General features: G+C 28.0%; 1 protein-coding gene across 1 annotated transcript; it reads left to right on the top strand.

The window, feature by feature from the left end:
* Positions 1 to 524: 524 nt before the first annotated feature.
* LOC145845176 (broad substrate specificity ATP-binding cassette transporter ABCG2-like) lies at positions 525 to 7,926 on the top strand. Its single transcript, XM_082952598.1, has 15 exons — positions 525 to 622; positions 917 to 976; positions 1,215 to 1,329; positions 1,629 to 1,781; positions 2,025 to 2,182; positions 2,790 to 2,941; positions 3,693 to 3,887; positions 4,415 to 4,533; positions 4,836 to 4,921; positions 4,984 to 5,073; positions 5,927 to 6,051; positions 6,526 to 6,680; positions 7,050 to 7,139; positions 7,389 to 7,516; positions 7,758 to 7,926. Exons 1-15 carry the CDS (start codon positions 525 to 527, stop codon positions 7,924 to 7,926), a joined length of 1,893 nt encoding a protein of 630 aa, XP_082808724.1.
* Positions 7,927 to 23,172: the final 15,246 nt, after the last annotated feature.

Consider the following 23,172-nt stretch of genomic DNA (forward strand, 5'->3'; position numbering starts at 1 on the left):
AAAAACTGTGAAGAAAACTTTTTTCAGATAGAATATATAGTGGTACCTAACACACTAGTCGAAACTTTAAACAACACTCAAAAGAAAATAATAGCTGTTTCACAGTTTTTTGTTATATATATGCACATTTAATCACCTAATTAACTAGCGTCGAGTAAAAGAGATACAAATTTTATTCAAGTATGTTTCGTTCGTGAAGGTATAGCTAATACATACTTTTTGAAAATTAGCATATCAAACATGTTACCTACTTTTTCAGGTGTCAAAAGTTCACGTAATTATTATTTTTTTAATACTCAAGTCTAAGAACTAAATTATGATTAGTCCATTAAAAAAAAATTAAATTTATTAACTTTTTGACTTGAAACAAAAAAATTTAAAGAAAACAATTTAGCTAAGCTAAAACGAAATAATTCTTTTTCTAAACACTACACTGTGTTCAAAAGCTTACATACATAATCAATTTTAGTTGTTTTTAAATAATATTCAAAATGGATGAAAAATCTTCTGTAAGAAACACACTGATGAGCTTTAGTGACGTCAGCTACAATGTGAATACCAAATCCGGTTGTTGCGTTTGGTTTAAACAAGCACAAAACAAAAATATACTATCTGATGTCAAGTTAGTTGGTTTTGTATATTTTTTTTATTATTATTTTTACAAAATGTAAACTAGCAACCTAAAAGTTTTCAAAACTACGCAAGCTAAACGTCTATTGCAAATACAATTTTTTTAAAGCTTAATAGATTTAACTCACAGATTTAATTCTACTACAAGATATTTAAATATCATGAAAAGAAAAGTTTAATTGATTAATGCATTGATTAATGATTGTAACACCCAAAACATAAAAAAATGATGCGACTGGCCAAGTATTTTTTATATTAAACTAGTTCAAACTATTTTAATTTTCAGCGGAGTTATGCGACCAGGCCTGAACGCAATCATGGGACCAACTGGAAGTGGAAAATCTAGGTTACAATAAAAATATTATAAAAAATCCATATGGTTTAAACTAGTTAAATTAAACTTGCATTAATTAAGTGTGTTTGAAACCTTTGTAATTAACTTAACTTTGAAATGTATTGTTTAAAACAGCAGTTTTAAATAAACTGAAACAATTTTTTTTAAACTGTATTTAATTAACATAGTAATATTTTAAAATTAAATATTTATGTAAAATATAAATCATTCTATATTTTTTTACAAACAGCTTGTTGGACATCTTGGCCGGTCGAAAAAATCCCAAAGGTCTTTCTGGTAAAGTTCTCATTAATGGAGGCCCTCTGCCGAAAAACTTTAAAAGGATCAGTGGATATGTTATACAGGTTTTTAAGAATATTCAAGATTATTGTTTACAAGGACAAAAAACTATGAGTTTAGTAAACAAAGTAGGTAAACAAAGTAATAAACAAAAAAGTTATGAGTTTAGTAAACAAAAGAAAAAATACTTAAAATTGTATAAGCATAAAATAAACAATTAAGTCATTTCTATTAACTTTGAAAGCTTGAAATAAATGAAATGTAGCTTTCAAATAGATAAAAAACATTTTGAGTACAACAGATATAAAAATTCAATAAAGTTTACATATAAATAAAGTTTTTTTATTAACCGATATTTTCAAAGAACGATATCTGCCAAGGGACTCTGACGGTGCGGGAGAATTTGTGGTTCAGCGCCAACCTGAGGCTCCCAAGAACCACCACAAACCAGCAAAAGGAGGAAATAATTGAAAACAGCTTGCTCGATCTCGGTCTCAACTCCTGCGCCGATACGAGAGCTAGTTTTATACGTTTTGTTGAAAATAATCAAAAGTATGCCTTTTTTAATTCCTGGAGTATCTTTTTTAGTGAAAAAGCGTAACTTCACAACTTTATGAAAGATATCAACCGTAAAAAAAAATTATTGTTATGAATTCACATAGGTTAATAAAAAAATCAACATTCAAAAACATTTCAAAGTCTGAATTTTAGTTGTGACGTCACAAACAGTTGTATATTGATTTTAATTATGACGTCACAGGTGGGAACGGAGTTCATGAGGGGGATCAGTGGTGGTGAGCGGAAGCGGACTTGTATAGCAATAGAGCTGATAACAGATCCGTCCGTACTGTTCCTCGATGAACCGACCACTGGGCTGGACGCTTCAACCGCTCATTCTGTTGTGTTGCTGCTTAGAAAGTTTTTGTTATTTTTCTATAGAACGTTTTTGTTGTTATTTTATCAGATTTTTTTCAATTCCAGGAAATCCTTTTATAATTACTATTGGTCTTATAAACCGCACATAAAGTTAAGTTGTTGCTTTAAAAGTATTTATTGATTGTTACTCAGTAAATTATCAATATTAATTTTATCTTTTAATAAAGTTAATTATTATCAGTTTTATTGGACTCGTAATTCGCACATAACTTTATTTTTCTTCATGAAATGTTTTTGTTGTTTTGACTCGTTTAAAATTTAGTTTTATAAATACTGAAAGCATAGTTGAAAACAAACAAAGCAACAAAAAAGTTTGATCTTTGAAACTTTAAGTAATTTTTGCTATTAGATTAATTATAGCACTACATGATTGGTATAACTTTTGTAACAACTTAGTGTGTTTGTTAAAATACTATAATTTATGTTTTAATCTAAAATTAAGATTTGTGTTTAATCATTATTACAGTATAATATGTAATATAAAAATGTTAAAACTTTTAGTTTTTAGCAAAAATAAACATCTATAAAATTCAATCGTTCGTACATATTTAAACGGTCAATTAAATTAACAAAAGGTTTTATTTGTAAGGTTAGCAGATCAGAAAAGGACGATAATATTTTCAATCCACCAACCCAGGTACTCGATATTCAGATTGTTCGATTCACTGACTCTGTTGTCCATGGGTCAGCTGGTTTACCACGGTAAAACGTCGGATTGCCTACCCTACTTCGCCAAGCTTGGTATGTTTGTAATAATTATTATTTGATTACATATTTGATTAATGTTAATTTTACAAATAACGCTTTTTTGTATTAAATTTATATATTGCGTGCTTAAAGTACATTGTTTTATATAACTGGTAATTACAAGTGATTGTGAAATTTGTAGAAAACAAACTTCACACGAACGGTAACGCATGAGTAGCCATTAAAATTTCCTTCTTTTACGCTACATCAATTTGTGAATATTTTAATAAATTGCTAGCATAATCGCATGTTATATAGTAGATTAATGGAAAAACAAACTTTTTCTTAATCATTTACAATTACTGTAGTATCTTTTGAAATGTCGAAACTAATTACCTTTTTAAAACATTTAGTTGTTTTATTCGGACAGATGTTGTCCATCTATACAATAAAGTTTAAACTGCTTAAATGCAAACTAATGCTACTTAGATAACCGGTATATAGAGCTAATTCATATATATTTTTTGATTAAAATAATAGTTTACTTTTGTTCATACTTCTTGAGGTAACATAAATTACCATTAGATAAAAATAAGTTTTAAGGTAACAAGTATAAAATTTTACTGTATTTTACAATAAAACTGTAGATATACGTATTACCTGAATTGCCTGACAACTGACAAACGGATTATGACATCAAAAAGTTGTTGTATCGCTTTTAAAAGTAGGATGCGCTAAAATAAATATCTAATTTGATTAAACAAAAACTTAACCACATTAAAACAATCGAACTATGACGTAACAGGGTACGAATGCGAGAAGCACAACAACCCGGCCGACTTTATTCTTGACGTCATCAACGGCGACTCGACGGTGTTACGTCACAATGAAGATGGGGAGAAAGTTCCAGTTTGTGAGAGATTCGTTGATTGTTACAAGAAGAGCGACCTTTGCAAGAATGTAAGGAGTGAGCTGAATGGAATAAACGAAAAGGAAAAAGGTAGTTAAAAAAAACACATAATTTTACAATAATAACCCTACAACTAGAAAAAAATTAATTTATTTTTTATTTTGGAAATCTAGTTCAAGATATGATTAGTTTTTATAAATACAGCACTAAGCTGCTTATATCTATGTTAATCATGTTAATTTAAATTTAATGTACACTAGTGTGCACCAGTGTACACCGTGCCGACCACTGATCTATAGTAATCATGTAGTTTGTTTTTTGCAATTTTCAATTCCGCAATGAAGTGATTGTAACTGACTTACAAACCTTTTATGAGCTCTTTAACACAAGATTATAAGTATCAAGTTTATTGTACTACAATTTTTGTTTGTTTGCAATAGAACAAACTTGTTTCCACTAAATTTATAAAACTAAAGATTTTCTTTTTCAAATTCTAAGAACAGTTTAAAGTATAACTTGTAAGTTTAATAGTTTATCAAAAAAATTATTTTATTAATATGTTAATAAAAATAAGAAACTTGATTGTAAAGTTTTCGCAAACTGATGTTCAACCACAGGTGGTAACATTTTTAAAGACATTTCAACCTACGCCACGCCATTCTTACACCAACTGAAAATCCTGCTGAAAAGATCTTTCTACAATGTCATCAGAAATCCAGTTGCTACTTTTGGAACTGTGAGATTGTTATAACGTTATGATTTTCAAAACTGTCAATTATTACTCATTGTAAAGTTTTTAATGAAGAAAAGTAAAACTGTTTTTCGATCGCTACTAACAGTTTGTGAAAAGTGTTTGAATAAAACTCTGAACCAAATTTGTACACATTAAAATGTGAAGTATGTTGATGAATTTACTGTAAATATTTTTTGACGTTCTTTAAAAAACTAAGCACATGATAAACATTTATTTTACTTTGGAGAAACTTTTTCAATCTTTTAATCTTAATTTTTTGATTAAAAAAAGCATTTTTTTTCCAGCTAGTTGTAAATATTTTCATTGGAGTTATTTTCGGACTTTTGTACTATCAGCTAGGTGGCAGTGCAACAACTGGCACCCAAAACAGGTTTGATTTATTTTGAATAAATATCAAAGAGTAAAAATAATACTTTACCATACGAATTTTAGATTCGGGGTTCTTTTCTTCATTTCAACTAATCTTCTGTTCAGTTCCCTCAGTGCAGTGCAAGTTTTCATCAGAGACAAAGAACTATTCGTGTTTGTTTATACTTTTACTTTCAGTTGCCTATGTGTTTGTAAAACTTGCAAATAAGTATGAGGTTTTACTTTAAAAGTTTAAGTGCTAACTTTTATGTAATTGTTTTAAATCATATGCTATACGATTTTTCGAAACTTTGTTTTTATACCAAGGTTTTTAATACAGTATTACGTTACAAACACGTAGCAAGACTGTATTTTACCGTGCATTTAAACTTTTGTTAAACCAAAAGTAGGCAGCAATCTGTCACTGTATAAATACATGTTTAAAAATCTGCGACAAAAAAAAAACTTTTTGTTTATTAAACCGAAATGTTATATAGTCAGGACCATTAAGAAAATATATGTGTATATGTATATACATATTGTACTAGCTATTTTCAAAAAAAAAATTATTACTATTAACATTGTGCAACCTAAGGCAGAATTTATTAAAACACAACTAAACTAAATTTCATTCAAAACACAGAAAATACGTTTATTGTGTGTTTTAAATCTCTTATTTAGCTAAGCATAGTAAATACTTGACAAAAACACGAGTATGTGAGTGGTTATTACCGGATGATCTCGTATTTTCTTTACTATAACAAATATTTTATTAAACAAAACACAGACACGAATATGTGAGTGGTTATTACCGGATGATCTCGTATTTTCTTTACTATAACAAATATTTTATTAAACAAAACACAGACACGAATATGTGAGTAGTTATTACCGGGAGATCTCGTATTTTCTTTTCTATTACAAATATTTTATTAATCAAAACACAGACACGAATATGTGAGTGGTTATTACCGGGTGATCTCGTATTTTCTTTTCTATTACAAATATTTTATTAATCAAAACACAGACACGAATATGTGAGTGGTTATTACCGCGTGATCTCGTATTTTCTCGCCAGACTTTTCGCCGAGCTCATACCCATGCGAACATTGGGCCCCATTATTTTCTGCAGCGTCACCTACTGGATGGTAGGTCAGTTGATTTTGAAATGTTGTATGTTAAATTGAAAAAGTAGGGAATTTTAAAATAGCCAAATCCTTAAAATTAGTGTCAGTAGTTAACAAAATTTCTAATTAAGTTTGAATCATGTAATTATTAATTGAGTTGCAAAGAAACAAAACTTAAAACAGAACGAATGAAATAAGCTGTTCTGTCAAGAAACAAAAACAATTTTGATTTAGTTTTTCTTTTTTGTAAAACTAAGTTTATGACTCTGTATTTTCTTTAAAGCTTTAATGAAGTTGAAACACATCTTTAGCAAAAATAATGACTTTTTAAAATACTAAAATAGATTAAAAAACAAAAGTAGTTATGTAAAGTAACACAAAGTAAAGATTTATTTTAAGCCAATCAAAAAAACAAAAGCTGTAGTTGCTAGTAATATAAGTGTTAAACGTGGATACAATATTTAATCAAACTTAAATTTTAAACTTGCGTTTTCCAAAGGTCTTAAACATGAAGTGGGAGCTTTCTTCTTGTTCCTGCTGATGGTCCTTCTGATCGGCTACTCCTCAGTGGCTGTTTGTTTGTTCTACAGCACGGCGTTGAAGACGTACGAAGCATCAAACACGCTGGTCAACCTCACATTCGTGTTCGCTATTGTGAGTTTTGATAAATTAATTGCATTGCTGGGCGTTTAAGCATTGAATAATTCAGCGTTTGTTAAATTTACAGTGAAAAAAATCGTTCTGAAGTTTATAAATTTACATTTTGTTAATAGACAATTAATTCATAAATTTTAAATTTAAAGCTTTGGTAACTGTTATTAAGTTCTTAATACTTATTTAAAGAGTTCAATAAAAAAACAAAACTAATACGATAACAAAGTATTTTTTAACTTTCTTAGTGTGCACATTATTTATGTTATATAGATTTACTGTGAAAAGTTTTTGGGATCAATGATATAAACTATTAATTTTATTACTACTAATAACTGTAAGTAGAAAATATAATTTTCTTTTAATCTGCAGTTATTTTCGGGACTACTTCTAAATCTTGATACTGTTCTACCCTGGCTTGCTTGGATCCAATACATTAGTATTTCCAAATACGGCTTCACTGTTAGTGCAAGTTTGATAACTTCTAAAGACACTTCATTAGTATGAAGTAAACTTTAATAAATTTAGTAAAAATATTTTCATTTAAATTTTCAAACAATTATTAGCCATTGTTGCTAAAATAAAAACTGAATAACAGCAGATATTGTTTGTTTCAAAAAATACAAAACTTCTAGTTTTTTTTTCAACATATAACTTAGATAAGTATGTACATATTTTAGATAACTCAACAACGTTTATTTTATGTTTAAGGGGCTCGCAATAAACGAGTTTAGAGGTAAGACATTCAACGCGTGCCTGACTAACTCCACGTCTCCACCTAGCGAAGACAGATTCGGCTGCAGTAAATTCTACAACGATACTAACACTGGGCAGCTGTGGTTTGTTTTGAAATCAATAATACTTTTAGAAATTAGTGCAAAGCAAAGTTTTGTTGTAAAGTATATCTAGTACTATGAAAAATCATAGATTGTGTAACATCAAAAAAATATTTCTACAGCTACAATCAAAGTAAATCAACGTAGTTTATTTTGTACTGTGAAATATATATAGTAGATGTAAACATTAATAATATAAATAGTAAATTGATTTAGTTTTTTTTAACCCAAAATGTTTACACAGTTACAACATAACGGGTGAATGCTTTCTCGCGTCGCAACTCGGAATTGGCGACGGCACGGTGGTTACTGAGTGGCAACTTTGGCAGAATTACGTAGCACTGTTCGTACTTTCTCTCGGACTGTTCTTTCTGTCTTACGTGCAGCTGGCAAGAACCAAGATATATAGTTGAAATGAAACTAGTTATTTTTGTTTAGTTTGCTGTAGAAAACAAAAACATTCTTCAATACTGAATAATTTTAAAACTTTTCTTTAGATAAAAATGTGTAGTTTAAACAGTATAGTTGTTTTTCCAAATTCTTTATTACATTTAAGAAATTAAACAACAACTAAATTTTTTACTGCAAATTTTTAGGAAAAAACTAAATGTTTCAAGTAAAGTATAGGTAATTGAAGTGAAGTCTTTGATAAATAAGTTTAGTTTGTATTTTATCCTTAAGTTAGAAAGTTTTGTTGAAATTTATAAACGATTTATCAAAAGACACAGCCAATTAATTTTTTACAAATCTATGTAAAGTAAGTTTTTTATAGTTTTATAAACAAAAACGTGTTTAAAATTGAAATAAAAAAATTTCAAACTACATTGGGCTAATTTACTAGGATCTCATTTTTACGCATCTAACATTAAATATTCTTTGAAAAAGTTAATGAATATCGTTTTTGCTGTATCAGTTTTTTAACAAAATAATAAGATTTTTACTTTCTATATTAGCTTTGAAAGAGCTGTAAGATTAGAAACTTTCACATGCAAAGTTATTATTTGTTAACTTGTTGTTTTTCAGTTAAAACTTATAGTTTGTCTTTTATAATAAACTTTTATGTTTAGTTTAGCATTTATAAAGTTATTTATAAACATATAAAATAGTGAATAATGATTATATTTTATTAAAAAACTTCAGTATAAGTTATAAAAAAAGAGTTAATATGTTTTACAGTTTTAGAAATCGGCAGCTCTTTATAAGTCGCGGGCAGTTTTTCATAGAAAAAAGTTTTCATAGTATTTTGTTTAAAATTGTTAAACAACATAAAAGTAGAACTTTTGCTTACTCTCAATTCAATAAAATAAGCAAACTTATAGCAAATCTGTATACTTTCAACAATGAAATTTAAGTTTTGTTGTTTTGCACAAACTTTTATAAGTAAAAGCATACCGGTTATATATAAAGTACGTACTTTAGTATTACAGCATAGATAAAGTTATATTTGTAGAATAACAGTTTTTAAATCTAATTTGTATTTGACTTACATGATGATGTACTAAAGCTTGTACAAAATTCTAAAAAGTTCGCATTTGAATTTTAAAAAATAACAAGTTTTATGACAATTTCAAAAGTGTTTTCATTACTCACCAAACTTTTTGTGCAAAATAAACTAATATAAAAACTTTGAGAAATACTGAGTTTTAACTGACCACAAGAAAGAACAAACAAAAAGCATAATAAAGAAAACAGTTTCTATGTTCAAAAAGTAACACTTTTATGTAGTTAAGTTAAAAATTTTGATGTAAAGATTCCACAACATTTATTGCAATTTTGTTTGAATACAAGCTTACAGCAGCTTTAAAAAGAACAATAAATTAATAATATTAAAAATGTGCGACTTATAAACCTATTTATTTCTTGAAATCTAGTAAAAAATGTTTTAAGTATAAATCCAATTAACTTTATAAAAATAGTTGGAAAAACAATGTACCTCAAGTTAACTATGAATAAAAGTCAAAAATGAAGACAGCTAGTTTTTTAAATATTTACTTTTTCTAATAGACGAAACAAGGTATTTTGTAAGCATTAGTAGACTAACTCTGTGATAAGTAAAGTACACTAGTTTTACAACACTAAAAAATCAAATAAAGGACTTAAACAATCAACTTAAATTTAGTGAAAATTCTCTTGTTGTTGCCAAGAGCACCTATTTAAGTGGTGAGTAAACATTCGAATTAAACCTTCAAAATGTTTCAACTGTGTTTTAATGTTGAAACAAAGAGTGCGTTTAAATTTTTCAAGGACGCACAAGGAACCAACAAATGGTTTGATAAAGAAAATATGAAAGCTTGAAAATAAAAATAGAGCTTTAATAAGCTAGGTTAATTATTAAGTACTGTTTTGGAGAAATTTTCTATATAAATTTGAACGTGTTTTGCAGTTGAGGAGTGCGTAGGCACGAAACTTGAGTTCCGCAAGTGTTTACGTCTTGTTTAAACTTTTTTATTAAAAACCTTAAAGTGGGCTCTGTGTTGAAAAATTTAATTTATTAAGTTAATCAACTTATTTCTATACTATATATATATATACAATTGCAAAACTGTTTGTTTTGAATTTAAGTTTAAAAAATAGATTTTAATATACTGAAAACCTTACCATATTAGATAAATATTTATACTAACATCTCTGTAACTCAATAAAGCACAAAGAAATGAAAATAGAGTCGGCAACAAACCAAGAAAATATAAAAACAGTTAAAAGCAGTGAGGTTAACAAAAAAGAGTCCAATGAGTTAAAAAATAAAGGACTTGAACAATCAACTTAAAATAATGAAAATGCTTTTGTTGCCACCAAAAGCACCTCTCAAAAAAATTCTAACAAACCTGTAATGGAGAAATCAAAAAAATAGGCATTGAAAAACCAAGAAAAAGTTATTACGATGAAAAAAGAACTTAAAAAACTGAGCTTGAAAATTTGGATCTTTAGAAGAAAAAAAAAATCTAAACAATCAATTTAAAACTAACGAAAGTTGCTCTTGTTACACTTCTTGAACGTTAACTTTAATAAAAGTTGGAAGTATACTGTATTTAACTCAAAAAACCAGATGAGTTGATTAACTTTCTGTACAGTAAGACGTGCTTCATATAATATGAATTTAAAAAAAGAAATGAAAGAATTAATACAGAAGTCAGCTTTGCTGTCACCAACAACGTGACTGTATAAACAAACTGATGAATGTTAAAGTGAAAAGTATAATGAAATCTAAGATTAGTAAGAAAATGTTAGAAAGTATTAATACTCAGTAGGTTGCAAAATAAAAATGAAATCAATAAAAACAAGGGCTTACATACTTATGACAATTAAAACATTGACCATATATGTTGTAAGTGACTTCCACAAAACAAATTAATACCTGTGTTTTTTTTTTGCACCAGGTTTTAATTTTAGTGCTATGAAAAAAAAACTGAAATGTGCGAAACATTGTAAAGTTGTTACGATAACAATAGCAATTTCAAACCAAAAGTTGGACTTATTTGAGATCGCTGAAGAATAGATACAGATTATTTCATACATTTACCATTTAAGATAAGATAGAAAAATGAAAGGTTTTAAAAGAACTTGTCTCAAATTAGAAATCGTAAACAAAACTTAAATAAACTTTTCCAATAGAACTTTGTACTACATCTTCGTTAGTATATTTTTTACCAAAATTTTTATTGTGTTTCTTTATTTTTTTAAATTTGATAAAAGTCAATTAAGGTTTCAATAATTTTAAGATTTTATTTTCAAAATAACTTACAAAAAGACAAAAAATGTATAAGTGAAAGAACAGGAAAAGTTTAACAAAAGTAACCGTTTGATAGAACATGTTAGTTACTGTCTTAAAAACAATGAACAACTTTGTAATAAAGTTGATTGTTATATAAAATCTTACCGTATTTAACTAATTGTTAAAACTGGTTTGCAATACAATTAAGCAAAAAGATACGAAAAAGAGGCATTAAAAGACAGAAGAATATTACGATGATGTTCTTAGAAAACCAGCTTAGCAATGAAATGCTTTATTGAAAAATCAGTTGAAAGTATAATAAAATAAATTGTAGTTTTGTTTTGCAGCCAAGAGCACATCTTTTAATAAAGATTGGAAATGTATACAACTTCAACATAATTACAAAAAAGTATAAGCCTATATTGCTGCTAAGACATTTGCTTTCTGTGAATCACCTTATAAAAACTAAAATATGATTCATATAGAGTAATAATAAAAGATTTAAACGAAAGAACGGGGCAGCTTTTTAAAAATAAACTTGTTACAACAAAAGAAGAATAAAAAATATTCAAGATGATGTTAAATCTTAGCATTCATCAGCCACAAACAATTGATATTTTAGGCAAAAAGGTTAGAAAAAGTGTAGAGAGCCCCAGTTGCAATAAAAATTATAACAAGAGAAAAACGCTCTACACCGAGGTTTGTGAACATCAAAAAAGAAGAACCTAACCTATGTTGAAAAAAGGAGCGAAAACTTCCGGAAAAAGACGGATACACGGTAAACCTGGCCGATCTGTGTCGTGGGTTGCAACGTTACAAGTATTTTGTGGAAGATCTTAACGTCTTTGTATATATTTCTGACGCGTCGGTTGGTGAAGCGATTGTTGACATTGAAAAAGACCTAATACAGCAGTCAATCCTCCAAGTTGGAAACCAAGATCTAATGTAAGGTTGTCATTTACAACAAGGATTCCAAAGAAAACTACAAAAGACAACAGAAAAAAGTGGAGAAAAACAAGCAACTCGAAGATGATTAAAAAAAATTCTCGTTTCTAACGGCTTGCACACCCGTGTTTCTCAAACATAATAAAGTATAACAGAAAGTATTAATACTCAGTTGGTTTCAAAACATTCTGAAAAATACCTTGTCTGGTTTTTAAAAGTTAAACGAACACCTTTTTTTTGGCACAAAGCTTTTACTTCAGTGATATGGATAGAAAAAAGTTTTCTGGGACAGCATAAAGTATGTTTGAAAGAATTTATTTGTATAACAGCAGTTAAAAAGAGTTTAAATTCCCTGGAATACTGCTAAAACAAATTAGAAGAGATTGCAAAGTTTTATCCTTATAAATGAAAAAGAAAAGTAGTAATAGTAGCACTAAAAAGATTATGAATGAATACAACTTAGACATAAAATCGTAAATAAAGTTAACTTTTTATAAGTCTTCATTTATTTGTTGTTTTTTAGAATGATTTTTATTCTTTGAAGTATCATTTTCGACACTATGCAATGATATTTAACATTTCTTTAAAACCTTTAAATTCTTTGAAGATTATAACACTTTATAACACAGCAAAACGTTAAGTTTCTATAACAAAAGTAAGTTTTTGAAAAGCAGTAAAATTCAAAAGTTGTTTGTACAATAATGACGTAATAATTATAACTTTGCTTATTGTACGTTTATAACATTTTGAAATTACAAAATTGTTTTATCTACAAAGCACTAGTATTTTAAAGAACATAGTTTTAGTACTTAATTTTAAAGATATTTTGGTCGGAAAGTTATATTTTATGAAAATTCAATTGAACAAAGCACCCTAAATTATTGACTATTTATTAAAATTTACTTTAAAATATTAAAATTAATTTAGATTCTAAAAAGTTTATAGAAAAACTATGATTGCTTCTATTAGTTTTATATTTTTATAAAAAGAAGCACCATGACTATATTGAATTTAAAAAGTAACAAAGTTTGAACTTAAGAAATAAATCTTTGTGTTTGATATCCAACTGAGGCATATTTTTTAATATTTAATAATTACGATCAGGCTGAGTTAAGAGAAACATTACCTTGATAGTGGTACGAAAAGTGTAAAGACTGAATTAGAAGATGCTAATAAACAGCTTGTAAATAAAAATTAAGAAAGTAAAGCTATATATATGAAGTAAAGAACTAAAGTCAGACTTAGAAAAAGTTAACTCAATTTTTTGAAATAAGTTTGAAATCAAAGTTTAAAATGATTTTAATTTAGATGAACTCATTTAATATCTGTAAACTAGATGAAAACAGTCAAGTATGTTTCATATGTTATGAAAATAGATAATTAAAATAAAGAAGGTAGCTCTGATGTTACCAAAAAAATAGTTTCTTTCGACATAAAGAAGAAAATTAATCGAGATAAAATTATACTTGAACTTTTAACAATATAAATACTTGAGGTAAAAGAGGGATACAGAATTATTTATGCTGGGCCATCTGCAATAGAAAATATTAGCAAAACAGTCTGCACTAATATTTATGGGAAATTTAAGCTTACATGTCAACTAAAACTACTTTTTTCGACAAATGAAAAGTAAAGAATTATCAAGTATAAGCTGTTATAAATTTTTCTATAATTACTATCGTTAACTACTTTACTCTAAAGATAGAGTTAATGAACAAACAAACTGACGAATATTAAAGTGGCAAGTATAATAACATCTAAGATTAGTATGATAAGAATGGTGGCTGTATTAAAAGAAGAAAATAAAAAGTATGTTTATATTGCCAAAAGTACAGCAAACAGAGACAAGTTCTGCTGACATCAAAAAAGCCACAATGAAGTGTTGCACCGCTAAAAATTTTTATAGGAATGTCAGAATCGTGATTGCAAGTCGAGCGTGACTTTTGTTGCGTCAATTATGGCAACGGTTGGAAAAATGTCCGATGTCAACAAAAACCATTTTTGACATCAAATTATGAAAATGACCATTGCAGCGATTGGTTAAAAAGTGAGCTAAACATTGACCATGCTGAGTACTATTTTGAAGTAGAATTAGATGAAGATTATTGTAATGAAGTGAAGGTGACTGTATGTTCAAACAAAGATTTGAAAAAAAGTCAATTATGGCGGGTCAAACTGGAAAAAACATTTCAACGAAAGACGCGAGAACTTTATTAACCTTTGAGAAAATGAAATGACTGCATTGAAGGAAGAAAATGAAAAGAGCGGTGGTATTGCTGAAAATAATGAAATATCTAACCTAAGAATAGAAAAAAAGGAATTATTGAAAAACCAATGGAAATTAATAATACTCAGTTAGTTTCAAAATACGGATTAATTGTAGTGGAGATCAATAAAAACCCATGAAGTTAGGATCTAACCCATCCAGGACGATATAAACATTGAAAAACATAATGTATATGTGTTTTTACAAAATAAACGAATACCTGAATTTTTGAACGAGGGTTTTACTTCAGTAAATAAATAAAAATGTTAAACACACTAAATTAAATGTACTACAAACTATTTATAATTCAGCAGAATCACAAGAGAAAGTGAATTTATTTGAGATCGATGCTTAAGACTATAAGAATTAAAAATAACTATAAAAATATCAACAGAACAACGAAGAGTTTATATCACACTCAAACACCTAAACATGCCTTAATATCAAGCTTTCCAATATAAAATTTTGCTTGATATTTTTAAAATGTTTTTTGTTCACCGTTAGTATCATCTTCAACATCGTGCTATAAAAATTAACATCGAATGAAAGGTAAGTTTGAGAATTATAACAATGAGAATAATGACAGCTTTCAGAGCTGTTTTGTAAAGCAATGAAGATTTATTACAAAGACTGATAAGTAAAATCATAAACTAATAAAAAAGGTAAAGTTTACATTGAACAGTAGGTAGAAACAAAAAAAATAAATAAATCCACAAAAATATGGTTGAATAAACGGTTTGCTAGGTAACTTTTTTAGATAAACTTTTCAAATGAGATTTGGCTAAAAAGTGTAAAAAAATAAAAGCTGAATAACTTCAGGAAACATTATTTTTTTGCAGAATTCTGGATTCTGCTTTTAAAAATTGAGATCCTCACCTTAAAAAACTTTTGGAATCCAACAAAAAAGTAGAAAACAGATGAACTTACAAAATAAAAATAGTTTTAAGTACAAACAGATGCTTTAAAACTATTTTATTTAAAAAAGATCATCTAGATTGAGGTAGATAGTTGTTTGTTGAGGAAGCACGTAGGGGTCATGGTTGAGAAAAATGACAAATATTGCAGCGATTGGTTAAAAAGTGAGCTAAACACTGACCATGCTGAGTACTATTTTGAAGTAGAACTAGATGAAGATTATTATAATGAAGTGAAGGTAACTGCTTGTGATGAAATAAAGGAAGCTGCTTGTGATGAAATAAAGGAAGCTGCTTGTGATGAAATAAAGGAAGCTGCTTGTGATGAAATGAAGGAAGCTGCTTGTGATGAAATAAAGGAAGCTGCTTGTGATGAAATAAAGGAAGCTGCTTGTGATGAAATGAAGGTAGCTGCTTGTGATGAAATGAAGGTAACTGCTTGTGATGAAATAGAGGAAGCTGCTTGTGATGAAATGAAGGTAACTGCTTATGATGAAATAAAGGAAGCTGCTTGTGATGAAATAAAGGAAGCTGCTTGTGATTAAATGAAGGTAACTGCATGTTCAAACAAAGATGTGAAAAGAAGATAGTTTTGGAAATAACTAAAAATAGTGAACTGTCTGTCATAAAAAAAGAAAAACAAGAACTATCGAAAATCTAGTAGAAAATAATAATACTCAGTTGCTTACAAAATAAGGATTGTTGTGGAATTCCTTAAAAACCCATGAAGTTATTTCTAACCAAACAAAAAAATCGAAAACATCAAAAAACTATATTGAATGTGCTAAAAAAAACAAGTACCTAATTTTTAGCACAAGTTTTTTACTTTAGTTGAAGTAAAAGTCTAGCCATCCAAAACTATGAATATATTGAAGTATTATATTGCATGTGTTTTATAAAAAGTAAACAAATACCTGAGTTTTTGCACGAGGTTTTACTTCAGTAAAACAACAAAGTAAATTAATACATTAAAGTAAATGTAATACAATTTATTTATACTTTAACAGCATCACACCGAAAAGTTGAATTTACTTGAGAACGCTACATGAATAAATACAGAAGACTGTATGGAATCCAACCCAAGATAAAGATAAAAGTAGTAATAGAACAACGAAGAGTTTATATCAGACTCAATCACTTAAACATGAGTTAAAACCAAGCTTTCCTAAATAACTTTCTGTTTGATAATTTAAAGTGTTAATGATGATTTGGCTGAAAAGTGTAAAAAAATAAAAGCTGAATAGGTTCAGAAAACATTTTATTTTTGCAAAATCCTGGATTCTGCTGTTGAAAAAATTGAGATCCTCGCTTGAAAAAACTTTTGGAAACTGACATTTTTATTTTTATTTGTTTCAAGTACAAGATAAAAGATAGTTTTAAAGCATGTTAAGTTCACACAGATGCTTTAAAACTCGTTTATTTAAAAAAAGACCATCAAGATTGAGGTAGATAGCTGTTTGTTGAGGCAGCATGTAGGGGTCATGATCAAAAAAATGATAATATTGCAGCGATTGGTTAAAAAGTGAGCTAAACACTGACCATGCTGAGTACTATTTTGAAGTAGAACTAGATGAAGATTATTATAATGAAGTGAAGGTAACTGTATGTTCAAACAAAGATTTGAAAAAAAGTCAATTATGGCAACGGTTGGAAAAATGTCCGATGTCAACAAAAACCATTTTCGACATCAAATTATGAAAATAACCATTGCAGCGATTGGTTAAAAAGCGAGCTAAACACTGACCATGCTGAGTACTATTTTGAAGTAGAACTGAATGAAGATTATTATAATGAAGTGAAGGTAACTGTATGTTCAAACAAAGATGTGAAAAGAAAATAGTTTTGGAAATAGGATAGGTCGAGAAAAATGAAGCTGTGTTAATGAACAGAAATACATAATAAAAGTTGAGTGGTTTACGAAAAAATAAATACTCAGTTGGTTTCAAAATCAAGATGATTAAAAGTGGACACTAAATAAAACAAAACCCGTTAAATTAGGGCTAAACAAATTTTAAAAATTCAGAATGCTTGAAGTTTATACTTTAGTGCTATAAATAGAAAAAGAAAGAAAGTATTTTGGAATTATACAAAGTAAGTGTAGTAAGAATTGTTAGTATAGTTTTAGTTTCAAACAATAAATTGAATTCTTAAAGAACTATGTAAGATTAAATACAGAAGACTGCATAGACTTTTCATTGTAGATAAAAAGAAAATAAGAATACAACGATGAAAGAATTCAACTCAGACTTAAAAATCGCAAATACGATTAAAAATTAACTTTTTTCAAATGTATATTTAATTTCTCTTTGTTGACAAATAAATTCTTCTTTTTAAGTATCATCTTCTACTTTAGTAGATGTTGTTTAAGGTTTCTTTAAGACTGTTAATTTGTTCAAAGATTTAACAACTTTTAAAGCTGTTAAACAAGAAAGCATAATGTTAAGTTTTTATAACAAAAGTAAGTTTTTGAATCACAGTATAGTGCAAAAGTTGTTTGTACCAAAATGACGTAATAATTAATTTTTGTTTGTCATTAGAATTACACGACATATTCTTTAGGACTAGATATAAGAACAAATCAGTTTAATGAACTTATCTTAAATTAAATACACTATTTTAAAGCAACCTTCGCCACTTTAAATTAAAATTTTTAGATTAAGTTTAGAATCAATCATTGTAATAACTAAATAACTGTTATATTCCGATTCTGTTTATTGTAACTAAATAAAGTGGTGGTCTACGAAAGATTTTGATGATTTAAAGATTTACTTATAAAAACTTGCCGGCCCAGGCTTTAAATTTTTCTAAGTAAGAATTAATAGGTTTACTACGACTAAAAGCTGAAATTAAATGCGAGCTATCAGTATAATTAAGCACACTATAGTATAAAAAACCAGTTTCTTTTAATTGAACTCTTAAGTTGTAACACCTTACGGAAAATTTTATCATACTTGTATTTGAATTTTAAAAATTCTTGACTAATTTAAACTATTACCAAAAATTCATTTTCTCAAAATCAGTTAAACATTTAAGACTCTTCAAACATGAAACAATAAACTTAAATAAGACTGTTAGTTTAAAATTTATACTTTTTAAAGTATACTTGTATTGTAATGGTTGTTTTTAATAAACATTAATTAGGCAATTTCAAATTGAGAGTTTTTATTCTACACATTGTTTCATACAAATGCAGTGATCACGATTTAAAAACTCTGTTTAAAATGAATGCACTTTGTAAGACATAAAACTATTAACAAGAGATCAACAAACTAACTAAAGCTACAAACTTTTACTACCATAGATTTTCAGAAAACTTCAAATTTCCATTTTTTCCAACTTAGCCTCACTTCCTCATAGCATATCTTTCTTATTAATAATTCTAAAACAAAGTTTTTTTTATGCTTAATAGAACGTTACTTCGACTTTTAAGCAATTAAAATTCGAAAAGTATTGGGAATTATTTTTGACGCAAAGGTCCTTTAAAAAAATGGTCGTTTTAGATTTTTTTTTGTCAAGAAAAATACCAAAATGAAAAATCAAAACTTGTTTTCTTAAATTAAAATTATTTCGTTTATCTCAATGTTCTATATATTGTTTTTTAACATTAACTTCGAATTGAAGATCTAGGCCAGGGATTGGCAGGCAGTTGGTGCTCGCGGGCCAAATTTCGAGTTTCAAGCTCTTTGCGAGCCGAAGTTTAAGTTTTAGTGACATTTAAATAATCTTTTATTTTTAGTTTTAGTCACACTAGAGAAAATTTACTTTTATTACTTATACTAATTTAGATGACTTTTAGCTACACACAGAATACATATTCAAATTATAAATATTTATTGGAATAAAATTTACATTGAATATTATACTTAAGAATTATTAGACTACGTACTGTTTCAAATACTTGTTAAACTTAATATTTTTATTATTTTACTTACAACCTAGCTCTCTATAAAAACCGAGCTTGGAAAACATTTATGGGTCACTTTTATACATTTTTGATATTATGAACCACTTTTTCATAATTTTATAAATAATAACTTTTATAACTAATTTTTGCGTCTTAAATAATTTGCACTCTTTAAAAAGTTCAGTAATTAATTAGTTTCAATTGATACCTTTTTGTATAGTAAAAAAGCTAAAACTAATTCTTTAACACAATTAATGCTTGAATACTTTGATAAAATGCCTTATTAGTAATTAATTAGTTTCTTACATGGTTGCCACTTTAAAAGCAAAATTTTTTGAGTTATATCAAACCAACCTAAGTTTGTTCAAAATTGAAAAATCTAAAAACTTCAAAATAAGCTTAGATGCTAACTAAAATATCATCATTACAAAAAAGTACACAATATGTAAGAAAAAAAGAAAAAGATTGCAATTAGTATGCTACACTACACATAAAAACTATTCTGAAAACTCGAAGATTTATTCAAAGTGTTTTAAACAAAAGTTTCACACACCTGAGTTTAAAAAAAATTCTTAAACAGGTTTAACCTAATCTGAGTTTTTCAAATTTTTAAAATAGCTTGTTTGTTTTTACATTTTTTTTAAAGAATTCGTGTTGGCGGTAGTAAAATATTTTTGTTTATTTCTTCAATGACAACAAAAATTCGTGTTTAAGAAATGTCTGAAGATTATAAAGCCGCATAAATCAATTTAGGACTTTAATCAACCTGTTGAGATGAAAGTACTGATACAACAAATATTATTCATCTTAGAGTTTTTATTAGTGGTGTTTTTACTAACTTATACATTTTAGTAAAATATCTAGGTTTAGTTTCAATGCAAAGCACAACAATAGAGAAAGACATTTTTAAGCAAAGGTGCAATGCACCAATTAAAAGTTTTTGAAACTACAAGTTTTTGCTTCTATTTTTAGTTTAAATTTAAATTATAGGTAAAAAAACTGTCTTAAACAAAATAGCATTATGAAAAAGATACTGTCAAGCTACTATTAATATTAACTTTAATAAATAAAATATCTTTATGGTAGTTTTTAAGTGTAAATTTAGACCTCTATCACTTTACACAATAATTTTTATTTTAATGGACTTATATATTTAAATTTTATGACGTTATTATATTTTTTTCTTAATTTATTATTATTTTTTTAATACTTAATCCATACAAGTTTTACCTAAATTCTCAGCACTTGAGTACTTTGTTTACGTAATTTGAGGGATAAAAATTTGTATGGATCATATATTAAAAAAATTTAATTTCAATACAAAAACTTTCTTCATGTAGTCTCAAACATATAACAACTTGCTGTGCGATCAAAATTCAAAACCTAAAAATAAAATTAAAAAAAACTTTGCATAGGCTTAATAAAAGGCCAACTGTCTCGCCTAGTATATGGCCTGTTTCTTAGAGTATTATTAGGCTAGCTAGTGATGCTTTAATGATAACGTCACTAATACAAATCAACCAATGATAGCAAACAAACAAGTATTAATACAAAGAGTAGTTAGCTGGAAAAACATTTTTTAAGAAAGATAAACTTATCGAAAATTGTAAGGAAGCAAATCATATATCACCAAACACCAACATCTGCTTATTGATTTGTATGTTAAAATATATATTGTAGATTTGATACATTCTAAATTATAAGTTTCAGCAGTGGTACAACTTTCACATTACAGTAAATTGCAACAATACAACTACCACATTACAGTAGGTTGCAATGTTACAACTACCACATCACAGTAGGTTGCAATGTTACAACTACCACATCACAGTAGATAGCAACAGTACAACTATCACATCACAGTAGACCCCAACAATACAACTATCACATCACAGTAGGTTTCAATGTTACAACTACCACATCACAGTAGATCACAATGTTACAACTATCACATCACAGTATACCGCAACAATACAACTATCACATCACAGTACATCGCAGAAATACAACTATCACACCACAATAATTGACAATGTTATAACTACCACATCACAGTAAATAGCAACAGTACAACTACCACATCACAGTAGGTTGCAATGTTACAACTATAACATCACAGTAGATCACAATGTTACAACTACCACAGTAGATCGCAGCACTACAACTACTACATCACAGTAGATTACAACACTACAACTACCACATCACAGTAGATAGCAACAGTACAACTACCACACCACCATAGATAGCAACAGTAAAAGTATCACATCACAGTAGATTACAATGTTACAACTACCACATCACAGTAGATAGCAACAGTACAACTATCACATCACAGTAGACCGCAACAATACAACTATCACATCGCAGTATACCACAACATTACAACTATCACATCACAGTAGATTACAATGTTACAATTACCATATCACAGTAGACAACAATATTACAACTATCACATCACAGTAGATAGCAACATTACAAGTATCACATCACAGTAGATTACAATGTTACAACTACCACATCACAGTAGATAGCAACAGTACAACTATCACATCACAGTAGACCGCAACATAACAACTATCACATCACAGTAGATTACAATGATACAACTATCACAACACAGTAGATAACAATGTTACAACTACCACATCACAGTAGATAGCAACAATACAACTGTCACACCACAGTAGATTGCAACAAAACAACTACGTAGATAAAAATATTGGAGAATGCTACTTAGAGTGATGGCTTTCAAATTCCAAGACCTTTAGGAAAAAAATATGTAAATGTAAGAGAATAAAATAGCGAGTCTTTTAAAGAGCTGCGTCAAAGGTTGATTTCTTAAATAATTAAATAACTGAGATCTGATGTTTTTAGACTCCATAGTGTTGCGGACAACAGTTTTAAATATTTGTAGACTAATTGTTGATCTACGCGTAATTTTTGATTATTTTTAAATTTTAGGTTATGGTCAAACCGGTTGTTTTAATATGTTCAAAAATACAAGAAAAAAAACTTGGTTTTTAAAATAGTTAAAATTATTAATTATAGTAGTTAGAACAGGGTTTCCCAAAGTGGGCGATATCGCCCCCCTGGGGGCGATTTTAGTAAATTGGGGGGCGAAAATTAGTAAAGGGGCGATAGGGGGGGCGATAACTAGTAAGGGGGCGAAAGAGGGGCGATTTTGAAATTTTGGGCAGTAAAAAATTTTTAATTTTTATCTTGCTATTTTACTAATTTTAGCTTGCGATTAAATACTTGACACTGATGTATAATTTAATCGAAAAAGTCTATTTTGTTTACGTAAAAAAAGTTCTTACGACTCCTTTTTTTAAGTAAATTACAAAATTTTATTCACATGTTTTCTTATTTAACAACTAAATAGGTCATAGAGTATAGACTATCGGAATTTCTCTAACCATTTCATAACTTGACATATGTGCTATTTTGGATCATGAATGGTTTGTAAAAGTCTATGTTATCGATTATTAGCTATCACATCATGATATTTCCAATTGTTTTTTGACAAGTTACTTAGTAAAAAAACATGCTATATATTGTCGTCTGTTTAAACAGCTGTGCAATGACGAGGTTTTTATTAATTTGATAATGCATACACAATTTAGATGGTAATCAAAAGGAAACTGTCTAGAAAAGGTTTTAGCTGTTTTTAATTCATTTTTTTTTCTGAAAAGGATAAGGTATTTGCAGACAATCTTGTTTAAAGAAAAATAGACATTGCTTACATGTCAGACTTATATGGTAAGTTCAACGATCTGAACAAAACTTTAAAAGGTAAAAACGTTAACCTTGTGAAAGTCAAAAGTAAGACAATCATTTTCAGAAACCAACCTGACCTGTATGAAAGAAATTTCAAAATTAATCAGTTTTCACACTTTGCAAGTTTAAAAAACT

This window comes from Thalia democratica, chromosome 9 (assembly GCF_965202585.1).
Source record: "Thalia democratica chromosome 9, ktThaDemo2.hap1.1, whole genome shotgun sequence".
Lineage (NCBI taxonomy): Eukaryota > Metazoa > Chordata > Thaliacea > Salpida > Salpidae > Thalia > Thalia democratica.